This window comes from Pelobates fuscus, chromosome 12 (assembly GCF_036172605.1).
Source record: "Pelobates fuscus isolate aPelFus1 chromosome 12, aPelFus1.pri, whole genome shotgun sequence".
In the NCBI taxonomy this organism is placed as follows: domain Eukaryota; kingdom Metazoa; phylum Chordata; class Amphibia; order Anura; family Pelobatidae; genus Pelobates; species Pelobates fuscus.
The window spans coordinates 33,799,432-33,821,612 of record NC_086328.1 but is presented as its reverse complement, the minus strand read 5'-3'; the positions used below and the strand labels follow the sequence as shown (position 1 = coordinate 33,821,612).

At 42.1% G+C, this 22,181-nt stretch overlaps 1 protein-coding gene across 1 annotated transcript in view; it reads right to left on the bottom strand.

The window, feature by feature from the left end:
- Window positions 1-12,630: 12,630 nt before the first annotated feature.
- The window catches only part of LOC134578591 (inactive hydroxysteroid dehydrogenase-like protein 1), a 54,733-nt gene continuing 45,182 nt past the window's right edge, over window positions 12,631-22,181 (bottom strand). Inside the window, exons 2-5 of the mRNA XM_063437559.1 lie at window positions 17,870-18,121; window positions 17,161-17,606; window positions 15,115-15,345; window positions 12,631-12,832 (exon numbers count right to left, since the gene is read on the bottom strand). Of these exons, the coding sequence (XP_063293629.1) occupies window positions 12,680-12,832; window positions 15,115-15,345; window positions 17,161-17,606; window positions 17,870-18,101 (1,062 nt within the window). The 5' untranslated portion in view covers window positions 18,102-18,121 and the 3' untranslated portion in view covers window positions 12,631-12,679. The remainder of the gene's footprint in view (window positions 12,833-15,114; window positions 15,346-17,160; window positions 17,607-17,869; window positions 18,122-22,181) is intronic.

The window sequence follows — 22,181 nt, the reverse complement described above, 5'->3', positions numbered from 1 at the left end:
TGGTCTGTTAGAATGGTAACAGGATGTAAAGTACCTTCCAATAAATGTCTCCACTCTTTCAAAGCTTTGATAACCGCTAGTAATTCTCTGTCACCAATGTCATATCTGCTCTCAGTACCGGACAATTTTTTAGAGAAAAATCCACATGGATGTAATGGTTTATCAACACCCAACCTTTGAGATAGGACAGCACCTAAACCAGTCTCTGATGCGTCTACCTCAAGCAGAAAAGGCAGGGAAGTGTCGGGGTGAACTAAAATTGGAGCGGAAGCGAAAAGCTCCTTGAGAGTTTTGAACGCAAGAAGAGCTTCAGTAGTCCAATTCTTAGTATCAGCCCCCTGTTTGGTCATATTAGTGATAGGTGCGATAATTGAAGAATAGCCCTTAATAAAGCGCCTATAATAATTGGAAAAACCAATAAATCTCTGTACGGCTTTAAGACCTTTGGGTAAAGGCCACTCTAGAATGGACTGGAGTTTATCCGGATCCATCTTAAATCCCTCCCCAGAGATCACATAGCCGAGAAAGGTTACCTGGGTTTGATCAAAGCTACATTTCTCCAACTTGCAGTACAAACCATGCTGAAGAAGCTTGTGCAAAACCCTCCTGACTTGCTTGTGATGAGTCTCAATCTCACTAGAATGTATAAGTATATCATCTAGGTATACAATGACGCACTCTTGCTGAAATTCCCTAAGAACCTCATTTATCAGATCTTGGAATACCGCTGGTGCATTGCATAACCCAAAAGGCATAACCGTATATTCATAGTGACCATAGCGAGTATTGAATGCCGTCATCCACTCATGTCCCTGCTGGATTCTCACCAAGTTATATGCCCCTCTGAGGTCTAACTTGGTGAAAATTGTAGAGCCCTTCAAACGATCGAAGAGTTCGGTGATCAAGGGAATCGGGTAGGCATTTTTAATGGTTATCTTATTCAAGCCTCGATAATCAATACAAGGTCTCAAAGAACCATCTTTCTTTTTAACAAAAAAAAATCCAGCCCCGGCAGGGGAGGAGGACCTCCTGATGAATCCCTTGTCTAAATTCTCGTGAATATACTCCTCTAGAACTGAGTTCTCTTTCGTAGATAATGGGTATACATGACCTCTGGGAGGCATGGTACCAGGGAGTAGGTTAATTTTGCAATCAAAGGACCTGTGTGGGGGTAAGGTATCGGCTTTCTTTTTGTCAAATACTGCCTTTAAATCTAGATACTGAGACGGAATTTGTGTCTCTGTAGGATTGTCAGAGGTAGTCGATGTGTTAGTTAATCCGAGAGGTAAGACCTTCCGCAAGCATTTTTCTTGACAATTCTTTCCCCACGAAACTATCTCCCCTGACTCCCAATTAATAATAGGGTTGTGTCTCCTCAACCAGGAGTACCCCAGGACTATGGGAATAGACGGAGAAGAAATGAGCATTAAGGATATATCCTCTTTATGTAGGATGCCAACAGTTAAGTTAATCGGTATGGTCTCATGGAAAATAACAGGCTCAAGTAACGGTCTACCATCGATGGCCTCAACAGCCAGTGGTGTCTCTTTTAACTGGGATGGGATAGCATGCTTGGCAACAAAACCCTGATCTATAAAGCTCTCAGCAGCTCCAGAATCGATTAGTGCCATAGTCTTTACTACTCCCTTCTCCCACCTCAAAGAAACGGGTAACAGAAGCCTGAACTCTTTGTAGTTGTGAATAGAGGACAAAGTAGAAACACCCAAGGCCTGTCCTCTAGAGAAACTTAGGTGCGAGCGTTTCCCGAACGATTAGGACAATTTAGGCGTAAATGTCCTCTGACTCCACAATACATACATAAACCCTCCCTTCTTCTGTACTGTCTCTCTCTCTCTGTGAGATGAGTACTGCCTATCTGCATAGGTTCAGAAATACGTAAGTCCTCGAACTCAGAATTTTGAAAGGTAGGCGCTAGTTTAAAGGAGGGTCTACGGGTCCTATCTCGAGTGTTCTGCCTCTCTCTTATGCGTTCATCAATACGAGATATAAAAGAAATTAAATCCTCCAAATTCTCAGGGAGTTCTCTAGTAGCGACCTCGTCAAGAATTACATCTGATAACCCATTCAGAAACACATCTATATAAGCCTGTTCGTTCCACTTAACTTCTGCCGCCAAGGACCTGAACTCTAGTGCATAGTCCACAAGTGTTTGATTGTCCTGTCTAAGGCGCAACAGTAATCTAGCTGCATTGACCTTTCTACCAGGAGGGTCAAAAGTTCTTCTAAACGCAGCTACAAAGGCATTATAATTATAGACTAGTGGATTATCATTCTCCCATAAAGGATTGGCCCATCTCAGAGCTTTCTCAATGAGTAAAGTAATAACAAATCCAACCTTCGCTCTATCTGTAGGATAAGAGCGGGGTTGTAATTCGAAATGGATGCTAATCTGGTTCAGAAAACCACGGCACTTCTCCGGTGACCCGCCATAACGTACTGGTGGGGTAATACGGGAAGAAGCACCTACAGTGGCTACCTCTAGACCTGAGACTGCAGGAGAAATAGAAGGAGTACGTGTCTCCTCAGGTGGGTTACTAGCACGAGACAAAAGTGCCTGTAGTGCTAGAGCCATCTGATCCATCCGATGCTCCATGGCGTCAAACCTGGGATCAGAAGAACCAAGCTGACTGTTTGTACCTGCAGGATCCATTGGCCCTGTCGTAATGTCAGGATCGGGACAGGGATCCAACACGCAGAGTACAAAGAGTGGAAAGGTACGTATACCGGGCCTTAGAATGGCCGGACTAACGTACCGAGAGTAATAGAGAATAGTCAGAGACAAGCCGAGGTCGAGGGAACGGGAAGACAGATAAGCGAGAGACAAGCCGGGTCAAGGGAGAACAGAGAAGCAGGGTAGTACAACAAGCCGAGTCAAAACCAAATAGAGTAAACTAGAATACCAGAGCACTGAGTGACTAGACAAGCTAGAACCACGACAGGGCAATGAGCTGAAGAGAGAAGTAAGCTTAAATACCCTGGCTCTGGATGGTAATCACGCCTCTGACAAGTACCGATTGGATATCGGACACTTGAGTGACAGGTTGCTCGTGATAGCGTCATGACGTCACGTATTGAGCGTCCCGCTAGAAAAGGACGTGGATTCCTCGCGGCCGGTGTTTAAGTGACTGGATGAACCGCGAGGAACGAAGGAAACAGCTCGCCTGGACGGGCAAACCACCAAATCTCTACCTCCCTTAGAGGTAGAGGCCTCAGGTACCCTGACAGATGGGTCTCTCACCTTTTGAAATTATGTATGGGCGTCCACCTCCCGTACTTAAGGGGGGATTTGAGTCAGTTGGGAGAAGGAATTACCCGGCAGCAGGTTGTAGAGTTGGGTAAAACTATGGAGGAGGTACAGAAATGGGTACAAGATAGATTACCTGTGAATATTTATCCCCCTGTTCATAGCTATCATCCAGGAGATCAAGTGTGGATTAAAGAGTGGAACAGTATACCGTTAGGGCCTAAGTGGAGGGGTCCTTATGTTGTTCTTTTGTCTACCCCTACAGCAATAAAGGTGGCTGAAGTGACTCCGTGGATTCATCACTCCAGGGTTAAACCAGCAGCAGTAGATTCTTGGCAAGCTACACCAGATCCAGAGAATCCCTGCAAGATCCGGTTAAAGCGCACGACTCAGTCGGAGTGACGAGGAGATATTGGGATTACAATTGTATTGAAAGAGATCAGTAAGTGAGTGTTTTGACGGCCATAATAAAGCCTGACCACTTACCCACGTGTCATAGCCAGGGTGTCTCGAAGGGACCTCTGTGAAGAGAAGAGCAGAACTCCATTCCTTGCAGCCCTTAGATCCTGGAAGCTGAGGTGCCATCGCACGGACGAAGACTGAGGATGAAGACGTCGAAAGAAGTGTTTTTGATAATGTGTATTTTTGTGTTTTTAAATATTCAGGAAGGTAGAGGTACCGACACACCTAGCTGTGAGGTTTGCATTAAGACTACTATAACAGGTAATCATATTTCCCAGACCCTAATTTGGCATTCACAATATGAGTGTAAAGGATATGTGTCTAGGTGTAGATACTTAGGTATAGAATATAGTGTATGCCATTTAGGAGTAGGAGACCCTAAGTGCTTCAATCCAGAGTATCAACCCCGTACGATTTGGTTGACCCTCCGGAATGGAGATCCACAGGGGACCCTAATAAATAAAACAGTATTAGAAACCGTACATTCTTCGGGTGTTCTGCTGTTTGATGCATGTAAAGCGATATCAAGTGGTAGAAAGCCGTGGAATGTATGTGGGGATCTTAAATGGGAGAGAACGTATGGGTCTAACGATAAGTATATTTGTCCCAGTAGTAAAAATAAGTACGTAAGTCCAAAATGCCCAGATAGGGATTATAATTATTGCCCATATTGGTCTTGTGTGGGGTGGGCAACTTGGGGACAGACAGTAGATAAGGATATGATTGTTACTAAGTTGCCTACCAAACCGTATTGTAAGTCTATGGAGTGTAACCCAGTCCATATACTTATTAATAATCCTGAACAATTCTTGGATAGGTTTGATAACTTATTTGGGTTCCAGATATATGGGACGGGTTTAGATCCTGGGACAATATTATTTAAAGGGATAGAGACCGATACCGTAGCATCCCAAACTCATCAGGTTTTCCATTCTTTTTATGAAGAGATGAGTGTAGAAAATAAGATCCCCCATAATGCTAAACACCTGTTTATAGATTTAGCTGAAAGTATTGCTGGTAGTCTTAATGTGACCAACTGCTATGTATGTGGAGGTTCTAACATGGGAGACCAATGGCCCTGGGAAGCAAAGGAGGTAATGTCCGGTTCTGAGACAGTTGAACAAATAATATCTTCACAAGCCGATTATCAAATGATTGTTAGAGGTAAATCTGAGTGGCGATTAAAGACCTCCATCATAGGTTATGTTTGCATAGCAAGAAAAGGAATAATGTTTAACACATCTGTAGGAGAACTAACTTGTCTAGGGCAAAAAGCTTATGATGATAATACAAAGAATACAACCTGGTGGTCGGCTTCAAATGTCTCAGAACCACCTAACCCGTTTGCAAATTATGCCAATTTAAAGGACGTGTGGTTTGATCTATCTATCACATCTAGTTGGAAAGCCCCAGCAAATTTGTACTGGATCTGTGGTAAGAAGGCCTATTCGGAGTTACCACAGGACTGGGAAGGGGCATGTGTGTTAGGTATGCTCAAACCATCCTTCTTCTTGTTGCCTATTGAAACAGGAGAGACTTTGGGAGTTAAAGTATATGATGTGAATCATAGGAAGAAAAGGGGACCCCTAGAGATAGGTACCTGGGAAGATAATGAATGGCCTCCCCAGCGTATTATAGATTATTATGGGCCAGCCACTTGGGCAGAAGATGGTACTTTCGGATATAGAACCCCAATATATATGCTCAACCGCATTATAAGGTTACAGGCGGTGGTTGAGATAATTACCAATGAGACATCACAAGCGCTCAATCTCCTAGCGAAGCATAATACTAGGATGAGGACAGCCGTTTACCAAAATAGATTAGCTTTGGATTATCTATTGGCAGTAGAGGGAGGTGTATGTGGGAAGTTTAACCTAAGCAATTGCTGTCTTCAAATAGATGATGAAGGGCAAGCAATAGCTGAGCTTACTAGCCATATGGTTAAACTAGCGCATGTGCCTACTCAGGTATGGAAAGGGTATAATCCAAGTAGTTGGTTTGGTAATTGGTATGAGCAGTTTGGAGGACTTAAGGCATTGGTTGGTGGAGTCATGCTAATCTTAATGCTGTGTCTTCTCCTACCATGTCTTGTTCCTTTGGTAGTTAGGTCTGTGCAGGGCATTATAGAAAATATAGCAGAAAGAAAGGCTGCTGCACAGATAATGGCCATATATAGATATGAGGCTCTAAATCAGGGAGAACTAGGGCAGGAAGAAGAATGTTGAGGGATTCACGTCATTAGTCGCAAAGTCTGGTCTGGTTCATGGCAACCTGAGGTATATGCAAACTAAGGTTAAGTGATGCCTCCGTAATTGTGAAAATATCAGAGGCATCCAAGGGGGGAATGTGGTGGAATCTCTGTAAAAATAGGCCGAGATTACCACGTGGCATGTGTACGTGCATATACTGGTGTATCGGTCGGTTGGTTGCACGTGGCAAAGATACAATCAGTAGTGTACGGAGCATGTGCGAGAATACCGGATGTAGTATTCCCCTCCTCCATTGTGCTGGGCAAGCCATGCGGTCAAACGGGAAGTTAGTTCTTATTCGATTGATTGGGTAAGAGAATGTGTGGGTGGAGCTACTTATGGGTGGAGTTACATGCTTATATAAGGAGCCTACACTATTGTCCGGGGCTCAGAACTTGTTGTATTTTGGTGACATTAGTCCCTCTGAGTCCTGATCGGTGAACCGAATAAAGAATCTCTTCCTTCCTGAAGAAACCTGTGTCCATCTCTCTGTGCTTGGCTTCCGTCAGTTTCTCCGGTATCATTATTTTACTCTGCAGAATAATGGTGTGAGACTGTAGCCCCTCATTCCTCTTGCCAGCCCTACCATGCTAGTGGCCCTTTGCCCTTCTTCCTATGATTTCAAAGCACGTTCAGGGTTACGTTCATCATACTATTTTCATCACTAAGTAATCAAGTCAAACTGTTTGACAGGGTGTGAACATATGTGGACATACCTTCAATAAATGTTCCCAATTCTAGCTATGTATTCACTTATCATTTACAAACTATCCAAACATGTGTTAGGACTTGTGTATCTATTAATGTATAGTTTGGAAGAGATTAATTTCAAATTAAACCACCTTCGGCCGAGTTGAGTACAACTGAAATGGATTTTTCAGCCAATTTTTTTTCTGGTTCAGTAACCTCATGAAGGTTATTCTTCACAATTTGAATTAATTTACAGCAGGGCCCAAAAGGTGGATCCCCAGATATTGTAGAAGTACATTTCCTATAATGCTTTGCCTGCCTTTAGATTGACAAAGTATCATGGAAAGTGTAGACTTAAAATATCTGGGATCTACCTTTTGGGCACCCCTGATTTACAGTATATGACATACTCAGGTTTGGTAAATTCTGCCTCTTAACCCATTCACTTCAGATTTTTTGTATACATGGTTGCCGGGGTATGCAGCAAATCGTATATTGTTTTATTATATTTTGGTGTGGGTGTACAGTATGTTTGTCTCTGACATTGTTTACCTGGGAACGTGAGTCTTTGTGTGTCACTGATTAATTGTGTGTGTCTGTTTATCTGGCAGTGGTATTAGTGAATGTGTCTGGAATATCTATGTCTCTGTTTGTGTGCATATGTGTATATATGTGTGTGTCCAAAGAGGTAACTTTGCAATCAGGATGATATGGTATTGGCAATCCCATGCCAATATCAAAACGTATATTAGAATTGTACAATACAAATATATTTATTTCCTGACTGTTTTCTTATCTGTAATTTAATTATTTGTTAAAGGAAATTTTTTTCTTTGTAAAATCTTTTGGGGAAATTTATTTTCATTATTATGCCTAAGCATGCTGAAACAACACAATTAATTTAAACATGGCTTTCCGGGACACCCAAAAAGGTTTGATAACTTACGCAGGGTCTGCAGGGTCCAAGTCACCGGAGACTGGTGCCTGTAGGCCCCTTTGGTGTGTTTCTTTAAATATCCCATATCAAAATGGAATGCTTCACCCATTTAACGAATGGATGTTATCTTTATGTCATTATGCGTGAAGTCCTGAAGAGGTAAAGTATTCACAGCGTGTAATTACCAGTAGCTCAATTTCTCTGTGTTAAATATGACGTATATTTTCTGGGATTCGTATTTATTCAAGTGTGTTCTTATTTTTATTTTTTTACCAGTCTTTAAAACAGATCAGCATTTCTAAAGCAATGTTCGGAAATCAGAAATCGTCATCTATTTATGTTGTTGCCAATATGTTGTTGTAAAATGCTTTTTAACATTATGCAAATCTACATTATTGATACATGTCATTGTTTTTTTTGATTACTTATTCATTATCATAATGTGTTAAAAGAACACTATAGTGTTCGGAATACGGGTTTGTATTACTAGGACTATCAAGCCCTAATCCATAGTTAGATTAGAGGATGCAATAAGGTTGTAACGGATCACCTGGCACCCCGACTGGGTACCTCCGTTGAAGGATGCTCCTAGCGCTTCCTGAGGGCTCCAAGCACTCCACCAGAGACCATAACCAACACAGACTCCACGAACCGATGCAGCTTGGCTGGTGTCTCGCCGTCTCCTACTCACCCTGGACCTACGACAAGACTCCAGGTTCCAGTAGGTGTGCCTCTCTTTCTCCAGAGAGTGAAGCAGGAACAAGTTCTTAGAAGAGCTTAGTGATTATCCAAGGGAGCATGAAGAGCATCGCAATCCTTTGTAGCTGTTTCCTCCAATAAGACACAGGACTCTAAATTGAGGGTGAAGTAGAACTTGTTTAATGAGCACAAAGGCATTTCTTATATACAGTTTTCCCCACAAGCGCCTTGTGGAGCACAGGACACAAAGTCACAACAACCAATCATCACAGTATTGTACAGTTAGACACTCCCAGCTAATGTACACAAACCCTCCCCTCTGCCTGTGATACAATTACCAAACACAATGGACGAACTAAATTACCACAGGCAGAAAATATCCAGTTTTACCCAAAGTCCAGAAACACCCCAAAACAACAACACATCCCCATCCTACATCTCTGGGTAGCCCTGATCTGGGTGAACAACATATCCAAGAATCACCCAGATCAGAGCAGAACTCACAAATACAGTTGGATCGCCATGTGGTTAAAGTTGTCTCTTTTGACCGACCGCAAGCATGACTTTCATGCCCAAAATAGTTCCACAGATTTTGGCTGTGCAGCCGGTCTATTTTCAATGTTAAAAGTGCACTATAGTAGGGTGAGGTCAGAAAATAGCAAGGGCTGATCGAAGATTGGGGTGGAACAAAGCAGCCAGTTTAAACTGGTCTAGCAGTGTCCTGGGACAATGCCCTGCTGGAGAAACAATACGACAGGAAAAAGAGGGAGGGGAAGAGGCCCATTTTCCCATGAATTTAAAGGAGCAGAAAAAGTGTTTTCAAATCCAGTAAGCCCCAGGGAAATACACCCCAGGGGCCATAGTCGCAGGGAAGGAGGCTGGCAAGCAGGCCCCTCCAAAAACTCATGGCAAACTCCCTTAAAAAGGGGAGTTTGTCACAAAGGTGCAATAAAAATAATATAAAAAGGTTTTACTTGGGAGCGGAGCTTGCACAAGGGACTGATTAGACGCCATAAGTTGTCCAGCATCCCAGTCAGGTTCTCTGCCATGATATCCACCAGGTGGCTTCAGTTTCTGTTACCATTATTCTGCTTCCTGACTCATTGTCTGGCTTAAGCAGTGCTGATCAACCTGTAGCCCTTTTCCAATTTGGGTCAGCTGCATCTAATTAGCAGGCTGTAAAAGCCAGCCCTGCCTGAAACCTAGCATCCGGTCATTTTGCCTGTTTGGTGCTTCCTGACGGATCTTTGCTTCGCTACTGACTGATTTCCTGGACTCTGACCTCTGCCTGCTTTACCGACTATGATACAGCGCTGCCAGCCCTGACTTCTGCTTCTTGTCTAACCCTGCCTTTGGATTTCCACTTAATCTGTACTGCACTTCTGGTTTTTGCCTCCTCCCTGTGCCATCACCTGCAGCTGGGCTCCAACTCCTGTTAAACTGTTGCATAAGTCCCCAGGTGACTGTTACAGGCGGCTACCAAGCACACAGCGGACGTAGCGAAGCCTACCTATCACAGCCGCATCATCAGAACGCTTTTCGAACATGGGTCGCAGATTACAGAAATTGGAAGGTTAGGACTAGACATGCCAAGCGTTCGGTCTCTTCCACACGGGATGTTATTTTGCGATGCTCCTCTTCCTCTGTCAGAAACCTTATGGACTCTATTATCTTTTTTATCAAGACCTCTCAAAGGCCACTTTGCGCTGATCTGTGGGCCCCATAACCTCTCATCTGCGAACCACTGGTATGTCTTGCCGATGTGGATCCTCTGGCACACTTCTTGTGACCCAGAATGTCACTACCCATGTCATCAGATCTAAGGAAGAGGCTTGAGGCCTTATGGCACCTACCACTGGCCAACCTGCCGAAACTCCAATGGCGACTTGAGATCTGACTGCCGTTGAGCCCTTTACTCCAAGGGCCAGCACATCAACCTCCCGCATCAAATGACTCAACTGGCTGGCAGCTTTCAGCATGACCTACCTCTGAATGACACGACCATTAGTTTCTGTTTTGTTCACACGTTTTTGGTTTCTTTTGTATTATTTGGTAACCTACTAAATGCCTCTATATGAATAGAAAGGACTGCCTGCCTCCAAATCTGGAGATCCCGAAGTACCACTCTGACCACTGATTAAGACACCGCATACACCTTAAGGCAGTGCTTTCCAAGCTATGTGTTGCGATACTGTGTCGCCTGGAGTGGGCAGGTGTGTCACTCAAGCAGAGCAGGTAACCCTGCAGCTGGAATGGTGTTTAGGTCTGTCTGGGCGATTGGGCCACACAGGCAGACCCAGTAATGGAGACACAATAAAACTCAGAATGTGATCAGGAATGCAGCCATTCGCCAATGGTCGCTGTGCTGACGTTACTCACACAGTGCTGAACTCTATCTTCTATCCCTGGTAAACCTACACTGACTGAATCTGTTCCCATTGCATCCGGCAGTACGCCAGCACAACGTCCATGCAATCCGCCCCCTGCTTGTACATGGGGAGATGAGAGGGAGGGCTCAAGTAAGGAAGTGGGGCTGGAAGGCAGATCGGTGTCAGTATCTACCCTAGAAGCAGGGCCGGCGCAACAGTTAGGCGAACTAGGCGTTCACCTAGGGCGCGGGCCTGCTGGGGGTGCCCACTGGGATGTTTCCTGGTGGGATGCCTGCCCATGTCTGGGGCCGCAGGGATGGGCGAGCTGGCCTCTCACTCCTCCGTCGCGCTCCCTCTGTGATCCCGGGAGCCGGAATATGATGTCATTCCGGCCCGGCATACTAAACAGCAGACTGGAGGAATGAGGAGCTGACCCACACTGGACCCCAGGGAGGTAAGTGTTTGACTGTTTGACTGTCAGTGAGTGTGTGTGCATCAGTAAATTTGTCTGTAGATCAGTGTGAGATTGTCGGTAGGTCAGTGTGAGCTTATCACTGTGAGCTTGGATGTGTGTCAGTATAAGCTTGCCTATAGTGAGCCTGTCTGTAGATCAGTGTAAACTTGTCTGTAGTAAGCTTGAGTGTGTCAGTGTGAGCTTGAGTGTTACTGCACATAAGTGAAATTGGCTGTAGTGAAATTGTGTGTAGTCAGCTTGTGCGTGTCACAGAGCTTGTGAGTCTGAGCTTGCTTGTGTATGTTTGTTTGTGCCAGTGAGACTGCAGTGCCCCTGCTCCCCCTCCAGCCCATACTGTCTGTAAGTGATAAAGTGTGTGTGTGTGTGTGACTCTCTGCCTGTAACTGTGAGTGTGTGACTGTCTGCCTTTAACTGTGTGCATGTGCCTATATTTGAGAGTATATGTGTATTACTGGGTGCATGTGACTGTGGAACTGTGTTTATTTGACACTGCAAAAATACACATCTGCATTCACACATATACTTACATGCATTTTCATAATTTAATCTGAGTGAAGTAACCATCACAATATCACACACAATCAAAACAGTGAGTAGCTCAGTGTGAGCATAATGCTTTAATTGTTACATTTATTATTATTATTTTGTTATTACAATGTATGTATGTGTCCATATCTCTTGTAAAGGGTTAGTAATAGTTTGTAGTGTAAGGGTGTGAAGGCACAAACAAGTTCTAAATGTTCAGTTTTTCAGGTTTTTTACAAAAAAATGTATTAAGGAATAAACATGTTCAGTTAATGGCTGATTTGTGTAGAAATTTTGTTTTTTTTTCAAAACTTTTACTGTACAGAATATCGGTACCAGTTATTGCCAATCGTCCAAAAAGACAGCTGATCATCAGTATCGCCTCTGGAAAAATTATATTGGTCTATTCCTCAAGGATAACTCGCGGGAAAATTTTAGTGCATAGTGTGGAGAAAATAGCAATTCACGTGAGATGGCCAAGTCTGGTAGAATTTGGATGGTAAAGACTTGTGAAAGAGATAGAAAAGTCATTGTATATGTAGACTCTGCAAGAGGTATATTTAACAGCTAATGTGATAATGTGTACTGTATGGTACAAGTTTTTATCAAAATACCTTTCTTCAACCAAACGTTTGTCAGGTGTAACATTGTAGCTATAGTACATCCAGCGGTTCAACATAACTGTAGGAAATATTACATTAAGTATATTCTAAAGTATTGGTTATTGTAACTTCCAAGGTGACATTCTAGGTTCTGCATTAGAAGGCTACAGGATACCTTGAAAATTGGGCTTTCTGTGGGTAAATGGAAGATGCCACATCGCTGGTGGCCACACCTGAAAAAAATCTGTTCTAGAGTTAGTGAACACGTTAAAGAAAACAATATTTTATATCTTGTTTTCATATATTTAATTTTATTTGCGATATAGATAAAGGACAAGGCATACGTGGTGTTAGGGGTGTCTAACATTCACCAAGTTTATTATTGAGGGTAGATAAACAACATCTACTTAATATTGCTGAGAAGAGAATCTGTCGTGTTCTGCTGGAGGACAATCTTCTTTTTCTTGTTGGCAAAATGGCTACTGCGAATGGCTCTACAGACCAAGTTTACGATGGAAATCCATGCCCACTCTGGAAGAGTATTTCCCAAGAAAATCTGGAGGAAAAAATACATGAATTGTATAAAATTCTGCAAAATTACTCTCATATATAATTAGGTGGAAGCTAAACACTATGGACTGGCCAGAGGAAACAGGCTACCCCAATTCATCCTGGTAGAGTAAAAGGGTATGTGTAACAGCTAATATAAAACTTCGCAAGAAACATAATTATGGCTGAAAATCATGGTTTAAAACTTCTGTATGTTAAAGGACAACCAAAGTGTTAGGAATACAAACTTAAAGTGCCTCGCGCGCATTCAAACGTCCCCATAAAAAGCATGATAATCAACTCGGACAAGGCAGCAGATACACAATGTAAACGGCAATGTTTTGCAATTCAGTTATAAGAACAGGTTATTGCACCCAGGCCACTCCATTGAGAGGAAGTGGACTAGATGGCTATAGTGTCCCTTTAACATGAATTAATTGGATTCATGGCAATTAAATGGAAAAAATATATAATTTTCTCTTTTACTGTTTGGAACTCCAGAGCCCATGACTCCAATTCATAATAAACATTAATTTTCACAGCCCCCATGCACCCATTCACTTTCTACAACCGTGTCCCCATGCCGATTTAAAACATCTATACAAGAAAATAACTTATCTGTATATTGAAATTCACATACTACATAATTAATTGGTTATATCCTATCAACCAACTTTGCACACCCTGAAGTGGACATATAGCGTAGACAGGAGATATGTTTATCAGTTCATTCTCTCATTACATTACACTCTTCAACCACAATATTAAAACCACATGCCTAATATTATGTAGGTCCCTCTTGTGCTGCTAAAACAGCCTGGATATGTCGAGGCATGGACTCGTGTCCTATGGTATCTGGCACCAAGACACTAGCAGCAGATCCTTTAAGTCCTGCAAGTCCTGAAAGGTGTGGTGTCCATGTATCAGATTTGTTGATCTAGCACATCCTACAAATGCTCAATCTGATTGAGATCTCGGGAATTTGGAGGCAAAGGCAACATCTTGGACTCTTTGTCATCAAGATACGTGTCAAAGTAACATACATATGAATGCCAAGACTCAAGGTTTTGCAGCAGAACATTGTCCACAGCATTTTACTGCCTCAGCCAATTATTCCCCAGTTAAACAGAAACACAACCAGCCATCCACCCAATTTAAAAGTAAACTCGATTCATCAAACCAGACTACTTTCTTCCATTGCTCCATCATCCAGTTCTGAAGCTTCCGTCCCCATTGAAGGTGCTTTGGAGGTGTACAGGGGTCATCACGGGCACTCTGACCGGTCTGTATGTTCTGACACCTTTCTATCATGTCTAACATTAAGTTTTTCAGCAATGTGAGCTACAGTAGCTTTTCTGTATGATTGGACCAGATAGGCTGGACTTTGCTCCCTGCGTGCCTATGACCCTGATGCCAGTTCACTGGTTGTCCTTCCTTGTAATTCTTTTGGTAGGTACTAATCACCTGACAAGACTTGCCGTTTTGGAGATGCTCTGACCCAGTCATTTACTCATTACTATTTGGCCCTTGTCAAAGTCACTCGGATCTCTTTGCTTCCAACACATGGAATTCAAGAAACACTTATACAAGGGGTGCCACAAAACACACACAGTGATATAGTTACCACTTTTATGAAACATTACCTCAAAAAAGGGAAGAAAGGGAGAAGGGAGCTCATAGGGTAACACTTTCATATTAATAAAAATAACAAATGGAACACACAAAAAACGTGGCACAAAATCAATTTTAACTGTGCAAAAGCACCTTTCAGCCTGAACTAGACTTGTTCCCATCAGCTAAATCCGCAGGGAGTCGGGGATTCCAAATGACAGTCCAACTAAACGTCCATGAAGTCCACAAGTTTTCCCAAATGGCTGTCCAATATAACGGTGGATTGTTTCTGAGATCCTTTGCTCTATGCATGTCTGGGTCGACTTCTTCAGGAGTCGAATACACCCCCAAATCTTCGGCGATATATATATATATTCTTTTATGTTGGGTGCTTATGGGATTTTGGAGTGATCCTTATGGTAGTGGCTGCCCTTACCTGAATACACCCTATGGATCCCTATAAATTTATTTTTTACATGAAATTCAAGAGCTGACTGTTCACTTCCTGCCTAATATATAGAGAATAGGGATATAATTAGCAATAGGCTTGCACAGCATCATGGTTGTAGTTCTACCACATCTAGGTATCTACCTTTTACCCAGCCCTTATCTAAACTGTTGTTGTGAATGCCTCCATCAGTCACCACTATTGTTTATTTTACTTCCACTTCTCCTTACCTGGAGTGAGTGAGAATAAGATCCTGTTGTCCTTCGGCATAGTCCTATGGTCCTAACAGCTTGATAGGCTATGTCTTTTGCTAGTGGAACCAGTATGGACGTTCTCTTAAAAAATGTACACATTGGGCTTATCATGTTTGTAGCCACAAAAACTGGGGTCAGGCTCTGTATAAAAATTCCTTTGGAAGAGTATTCATGGTATAAAGCTTCAGTTAAATTGTCCAGGTAAGTCTGAAAGCAAGGAAGCCATTTGTGGTTAATTAAGAGATAAAATTACTGATACAATCAGGACTATTTACACCATGTTGTTTATTTGTATTACAATGTTCCTGCAAAAACAGATATATTTATCCACATTTGCTTGTGAAGATGTGTTAATGTGCTCCACACACTACTGTAGTTTTGTTATAAAATGTAACAACCGAAAAAATGGGGCTGTCAGATTAAACAGATGTCCGCAGATCTAGCAACCATCGGGAAAAAAGTTTAAAACTTTGCTTATACTAAGGGTCATAATAACCCTCATTGGATTTTTTTAAACATACCCTATGCCTCAAACTTGCCATGTCCTGGCCGGTGCATGTTCACTAAGCAGCCAGCTGTCAGCGGTTGCTTTCTGTCATAAAAGACTAGTGACTGATTAATGTAATTTATCAAGGGGGGGGGGGGGGGGGGGAGGAGAAGGGGGTTTGACAACCTCTGCACCCACAGTGGGGTCTATTAATAAGATAATAAACATGGAAAACTTGGTGCCCCCTCAGCCCCCAACTATGGTAAGTGGATGGGTTTGATTTTCAAAATTGGAATGTTCTACCTGTCCAGCTCCCAGCCATGAGCGGTGGGTTGGGTCTTTAGGTCCAATAAACCTAATAACTGTAACAAAAAAAAAACTTTTCATTAGACGGCTTCTTTTTTCTTAAAACGTATTATTTATTTATTTTGCCCTTAAAAATTCCTAAAGTCCCGCTACTGTTAAAATAAAATAATACAAAAAATAAACGCCTGATGCAAAAAAACAACTAATCCATGTTGGCCTATCGAGAGTTTGCTCATGCTATGAAATCTCAGTCAGAGTGCTTGGATTGGTTGGCTTGTAGGTTTTCTGACAGGCAAATCTCACTTCCAAGTGATTTGTCACTTCTAAGTGATCTGTCATTGTTCTTTAATATGAAGCCTTCACCTGTGCCAGATCCCCCTGTATCTTAAAGTGACTGAGCAGCAATAGTTACCCAATTACTAGTTTATAAATTGCAGTGAACAGTCAAAGGTTGCTTGCTGTTTAATAGCTTTGCCGCCCCCTATGGCATGGTGGGTTGGGCATGAAAGAGTATCCCTTGTGCCAAAAGCAAATTCCTTATTCCGTCACCCTTGTTTAACCCAAGGGCCCTTGCTAATTGCCTAACCACTGTTATTGTCACTTTATAGTTAATCCTGCTCTGGTGCTTGCAAAGCGCATTAATTGTTGGTTTCATTTCAAACACCCAACCCATTTATCGGGAACAGCTGCTTAAATAATTCCTTTTTTAAATTAAATTAAAAAAATAAACAACCAAAAACAGCTGATATTTATCAACAGTTTTTGTTCAAAATTAAATCGAGGCCTGCTTTGGTTATTGTTGCAGCACAAAAAGTCTCTTAGGTCTCTTAAATGTGGGTTGTCTTGAGTATGTTCCTTGTACATGTGGTCTTGTCCTTTACTTTTAACTTTTAGCTATGAACCTACCTGTATAGATAGAAACAAAGAAGAAATGAGGAGTAGGGTCATTTATAAAATTAAATTCCCATGTAAGAGGAGGACTCCACTGATGGAGAGAGAGCAGCTTTGGATTGAGGACCAGTCACATTTTGGGGTGGTATGGTAGAGGTGTGTCTGATAGAACCTTCCGCATCAGCCCCCTTATTACAGTTTCATTATTTTTCTAATCTAAGTCTATTTGTCTTATCAGATTTTCTCTATAGTCTCTATGTTTATTGAAGTAGGCTGTACCTGCTTATGTAGTTTATAAAATAAAAATGAATAGGGAAATAATAGATACACAAAGTTACCTTGGAAGCAGCATATATGGTTAATTGAGGGCATACTATGCGGGCGCTAGCAGAGGCCACATTGATAATTGCTCCTTTCTTTCGCTGTACCATACCCGGCAGCACTATGTGCAGCATCATAGTGGTTGCAGCAATGTTGACATTGATGATCTCCCATATTTTATCCTCTGGAACATCTGTTACATACTGGGGGTACTCATAGCACACCCCAGCGTTGTTCACCAAGATACCGACATCAACATCTTTCAAGGCCTCCTTAATGGCAGGAAACACTTCACGGCCCTTGTTGAAATCGGCCTCTATGAAGCTGGTTTTAACTCCATAGGTTGTAGAAATGGACTCCGATACCATTTGTAATTTATCTCTATTGCGGCTGATCAGGATAATATTTATGCCAAAGCTTGCCAGCTCTTCCGCGTATGCTTTCCCAATACCATCCGTGGCCCCTGAGGGAAAAATAAGCAAAAAGAAAAAAAGGTTTAGGAGTGAGTAGAACACATTAATGTTTTAAATTCTAATAAGGCAATGTTTGTAACCAAGTATAGATTTAGAGTGTGGGAATTATGTTGATCCTTACTAATCATACCATATTTGAACTAAAATGAAACACCAAATAACATGTTCTTATTGAGTACTCAAACGAGAGAGAGATACTTTGTAAATGTTAACCAATTTGCTATATACAATTCTTTGCTTGCTGCAAACTTACCAGTCACAACAGCCCACCCTCCATATTGTCTGGCCAGGAAAGTTTTACTGAACATACGAATGCTGATGTGAAATGTGATTGCACGGTAACAGCCGCACAGCAAATAAAGGCCTTTCTGAGCCGCGTACAAGGCTCCCACTACAGCAAGAAGTTCCAAGTGATTATAATAAGCATGTAAAATCTCCTCATACAGTGGTGATAAGGCCATCTTCATAACAGCCACAAGCTCCATGATTCTGCTGTGGTTTGTTTCTGAAATTACAGCAATACATATATGTGAGTTGATGGAAAAAAAACTGAAAAATGTATATGTTTTCATTTTTCATCTTAAAGGGACACTAGTCACCAAACCACTTTGATTTTTTTTATGTATAGATCATGCCTCTGAAGTCTCGCTGCTCATTTCTCTGCCATTTAGGTGTTAAATCACTTTTGTTTCTGTTTATGCAGCCCTAGCCACAATGCCCCTGACTGTGACTGACACAGCCTGCATGAAAAAAATGTTTTTCTTTTAAATCAAATGTCAACACTATAAAAGGCCTAGGAGAAGCCGGATGAACCAAAACAGGGGCAGATGCCAAGCATTTTTTTAAAAGAGTAAAGAACCAGTCAGACCAGTCAAGGTGATTTGCTCCATTTTTGTTCATGGTAGTGATAGGAGCAATGATTTGAGAAAGTTTTTGATCAATTGTCTATAGTAATTTGTGAAGTCAATGAATCTTTAACCCCTTAAGGACACATGATATGTGTGACATGTCACGATTCCCTTTTATTCCAGAAGTTTGGTCCTTAAGGGGTTAAATTGCTTTCCATCCAATAAGTATTGGCCACTCAAGGGTAGATGATAGTTTACTAGTGTGACAGAGTTCCTGTACTCCAACTAAGTTCCTCTGCCCAGTCCACTTCCTGGCTGCTTGGGGGGGACCTGGAAGACGGCCCCAGTCGCGAAATGTTACCACCAAATACAATAATGAGATAAATAATTTCAGAGGGTATTACTTTCTGAAGGTAGCATAGTACCTGGTAGTAGTTGATTGCACAATCACATGGTCTATGAGAAGGGAGGCGTTACTACACTATCTTATCAAACACGTTATTAAAATCTGCATATTGAGATGGAACAATAATATATAGGGAAGGAGCAATAGGAACCTTAAGTGAAAAATATGTTTAAAAGGTTGATACATTTAATGTTACATAAAGGACTTCAAGAGACTATCTGTCTTCATCTCCAATCAAGTGTAGGGTTATGTTTAATTTAACCATGAAAAACCAAGAACCAGATAACAAGATGGAGAGGAAATAATTTGGAATGCCTTCCAATAGTATAATCGCCTGGAATTGGTAGGTGACCAATGGAACTGTGTTAAAGGCCTACCATGTACGGCCTTAACGGCCAAGGTGGTTCTTTCACTTCTAGAGGAAGAGAAACAGATGTAGAAAAATTCTGGTCAATGAAGTTGCCAGCAGATCCAGAATCAATGAGGGGCTATAGTGTGGTGACAAAAGAAATCCCTATAAAAAGTCACCGGTAGGAAGAATCTATATGGAGCTGGTTTATGGGACAAAGACATTACACTCCAGACCGGTTCCCTGAACAAACTTCGATATTGGATTTTTCTGGACAGGTATGACAGTTGTTACACAAGTGTCCTTTTTTGCCATAATACAAGCATGAATCCACCTTTTTTCTATAGATTTTTTCTTCCTCAGATAACTTGGTAGTGCCTAATTTCAAGGGTTCAGGATCAGGTGCAAGTATGGCAAAGTAGAAGAATCAGGGGCTAGATGTGCCAGTGCCATTCTTTTTCTATCTAGAGTGAGGTGTTTGTCTGACTCTGATGTCAATATCAGACATGTATTGAATTAGATCCTCAAGGGTTTCAGGAAGATCCCTAGTGGCTACTTTATCTTGCAAAAATTCAGTAAGTCCTTCAAAGAAGACTGCAGTCAGGCCACTATTGTTCCAGGTAACTTCTGAAGCTAGAGTACGAAACTTAATAGCATTTTCAGCTACAGATCTAGAACCTTGTTTTATTCTTAATAAATTAGTGGCGGCAAGTCTCTTTCTACTCGGAGGATTTAAAACCTTTTTGAAAGTCTCCATGAAATGTACATAATCAAATACAAGTTCATCATTACGTTCCCATAGAAGATTTATCCATGACAATGATTTGCCCTCTAATAGGTTCATAATCAATGCTATTTTAGACCTGTCAGTAGGAAATTAATTGGGAGCCATCTCAAATTGTATTACCACCTGATTCAGAAAACCGCTGTGCAAAAAGGGATCCCCAGAATGACGAGGAGGAAGATTTAAATGTACAGAAGGAGCATGGTGAAATGTATATAGAATTGACGCAACAGCCTGTGCCCCAACCTCATTAACGTCCTGCTGGAGGCAAGCTGTTCTCGTTAGGATAGTTTACAAAGCTATTGCAAACTGATTAATCCTGTGATCTAAACCTCCCACTCTAACCATATTCGATGCTATTTGTTGCCCCAAGTTTGCAGGGTCCATGGCCGCTGAAGAGCCGCCAAAACCGACGAAACGCGCGTCGGGGCTCACTAATTCTTGGATCAGCCACTAACATATCGCTCTCATCAATTCACCTCACTCACCATTTCCAGAAGGGTGACAATAAGAATCTTGGGTTATTTACCTAGTCTCTCTGAGAAAAGCAAGTGTTAAACTGTACTCCAGACACAGAGTCAGCACTGTTACCGTGTTTCTCCGAAAATAAGGCCGGGTCTTATATTAATTTTAGTCACAAAAAACACACTAGGGCTTATTTTCAGGGTAGGGCTTATTTATTTACGGTACCGGTATGTACATTGAACCCCCCCTTTAATTAATCCACCCCCTCTAATTAATCCACCCCCTCTAATTAATCCACCCCTCCTTTAATAAATCCACCCCCCTCTAATTAATCCACCCCCTCTAATTAATCCACCCCCTCTAATTAATCCACCCCCTCTAATTAATCCACCCCCTCTAATTAATCCACCCCCTCTAATGCACCCCCTCTAATTAATCCACCCCCTCTAATTAATCCACCCCCCTTTAATGAATCTACCCCCCTCTAATTAATCCAGCCCCCCCTTTAATTAATTCACCGCCCCCTTTAATTCACCCCCCCTTTAATTAATTCACCACCCCCTTTAATTAATTCAGTCCCAGACATAAAATATCTACTCACATTTCAAAGATGCCTTCCTTGCCCGCCGAGTCCGACCACTGGGTGCCTCACCGCCCAGAAATGGATCCTTCTGCTGAAGATCCGTGAAGGCAGACTGATGGCGCTGCGCGCGTCGTCATCACGTTGCGCAATGCCGCGGCCCGCAACGCTCCTACCCCTCCTCGTCATAGAAGAAGGAAGTCCCGCCGGGCCACAAAGGTGCAATGCCTAGGTCTTATTTTCGGGGTAGGGCTTATATTGCAGCCCACCCCGAAAATTCAGCTAGGGTGTATTTTCGGGGAAACACGGTAGTTCAATCTACAGGAATTAGCAGGTGTTAAGTGTACAGCCAGCATAGATTGCATGACTTGTGTGCCCTTGAAGGCACAGCGTAGGGAAGGTTCCCTCTCATACTGACAAAGAGAGGACTTACTAGTTTCCTGCCGTTTGGGCAGAATCAATTTTTGCACTACCATACCAAGACAGGGAGTTTTGGCTCACTTTGGTGAGTCCGGGTGCCCTCGAAGGCACAGTCTAGACATCTCTATATTTGCTAATCTGTTAACGACATAGATTGTCAAGGTTATGTCTGCAGCTGTTAAATCCAGCATTCATTAGTTTCCTGTGTTTCCGGCAGGACTAATAGCAATCTACTGCACCTCTCAATCCAGACCGTTTGGCGCTATATCTAGATACTTAGTCTCTCAATTAATGCTATAATCATTGGTCCAACACTGTGTACATTGCATAAAATTAGTTATTTTAAGCCTTTATCAGCATAGAACAATAGGTCTATATTGAATAATTGCAAGAGACCAATACCTTAGTTGTCTCTGTCATCAAGGACCACCTAGCTGATTAAAGTTTGACTATTACTAATACTCAGCACAGTGACCAACCCTCCCAGTATCCAATATATGGGCTGGAAGAGACAGACATAAAGACTTTCATTCGACAAGTCTCCGACAGTAACAATTAGATTGGGTGTGCTAAGCTATTTGCACGGCAAGAGTCATAAATATAAATTAGTCTCTACCAGGTAATAGCAACAGTTTCTGCCAAACTATTGCATTTTTCAGAAAGCTGTATCCATTTCCCATTGGAACTAATCAAAACTAACACTCAATCTGTCA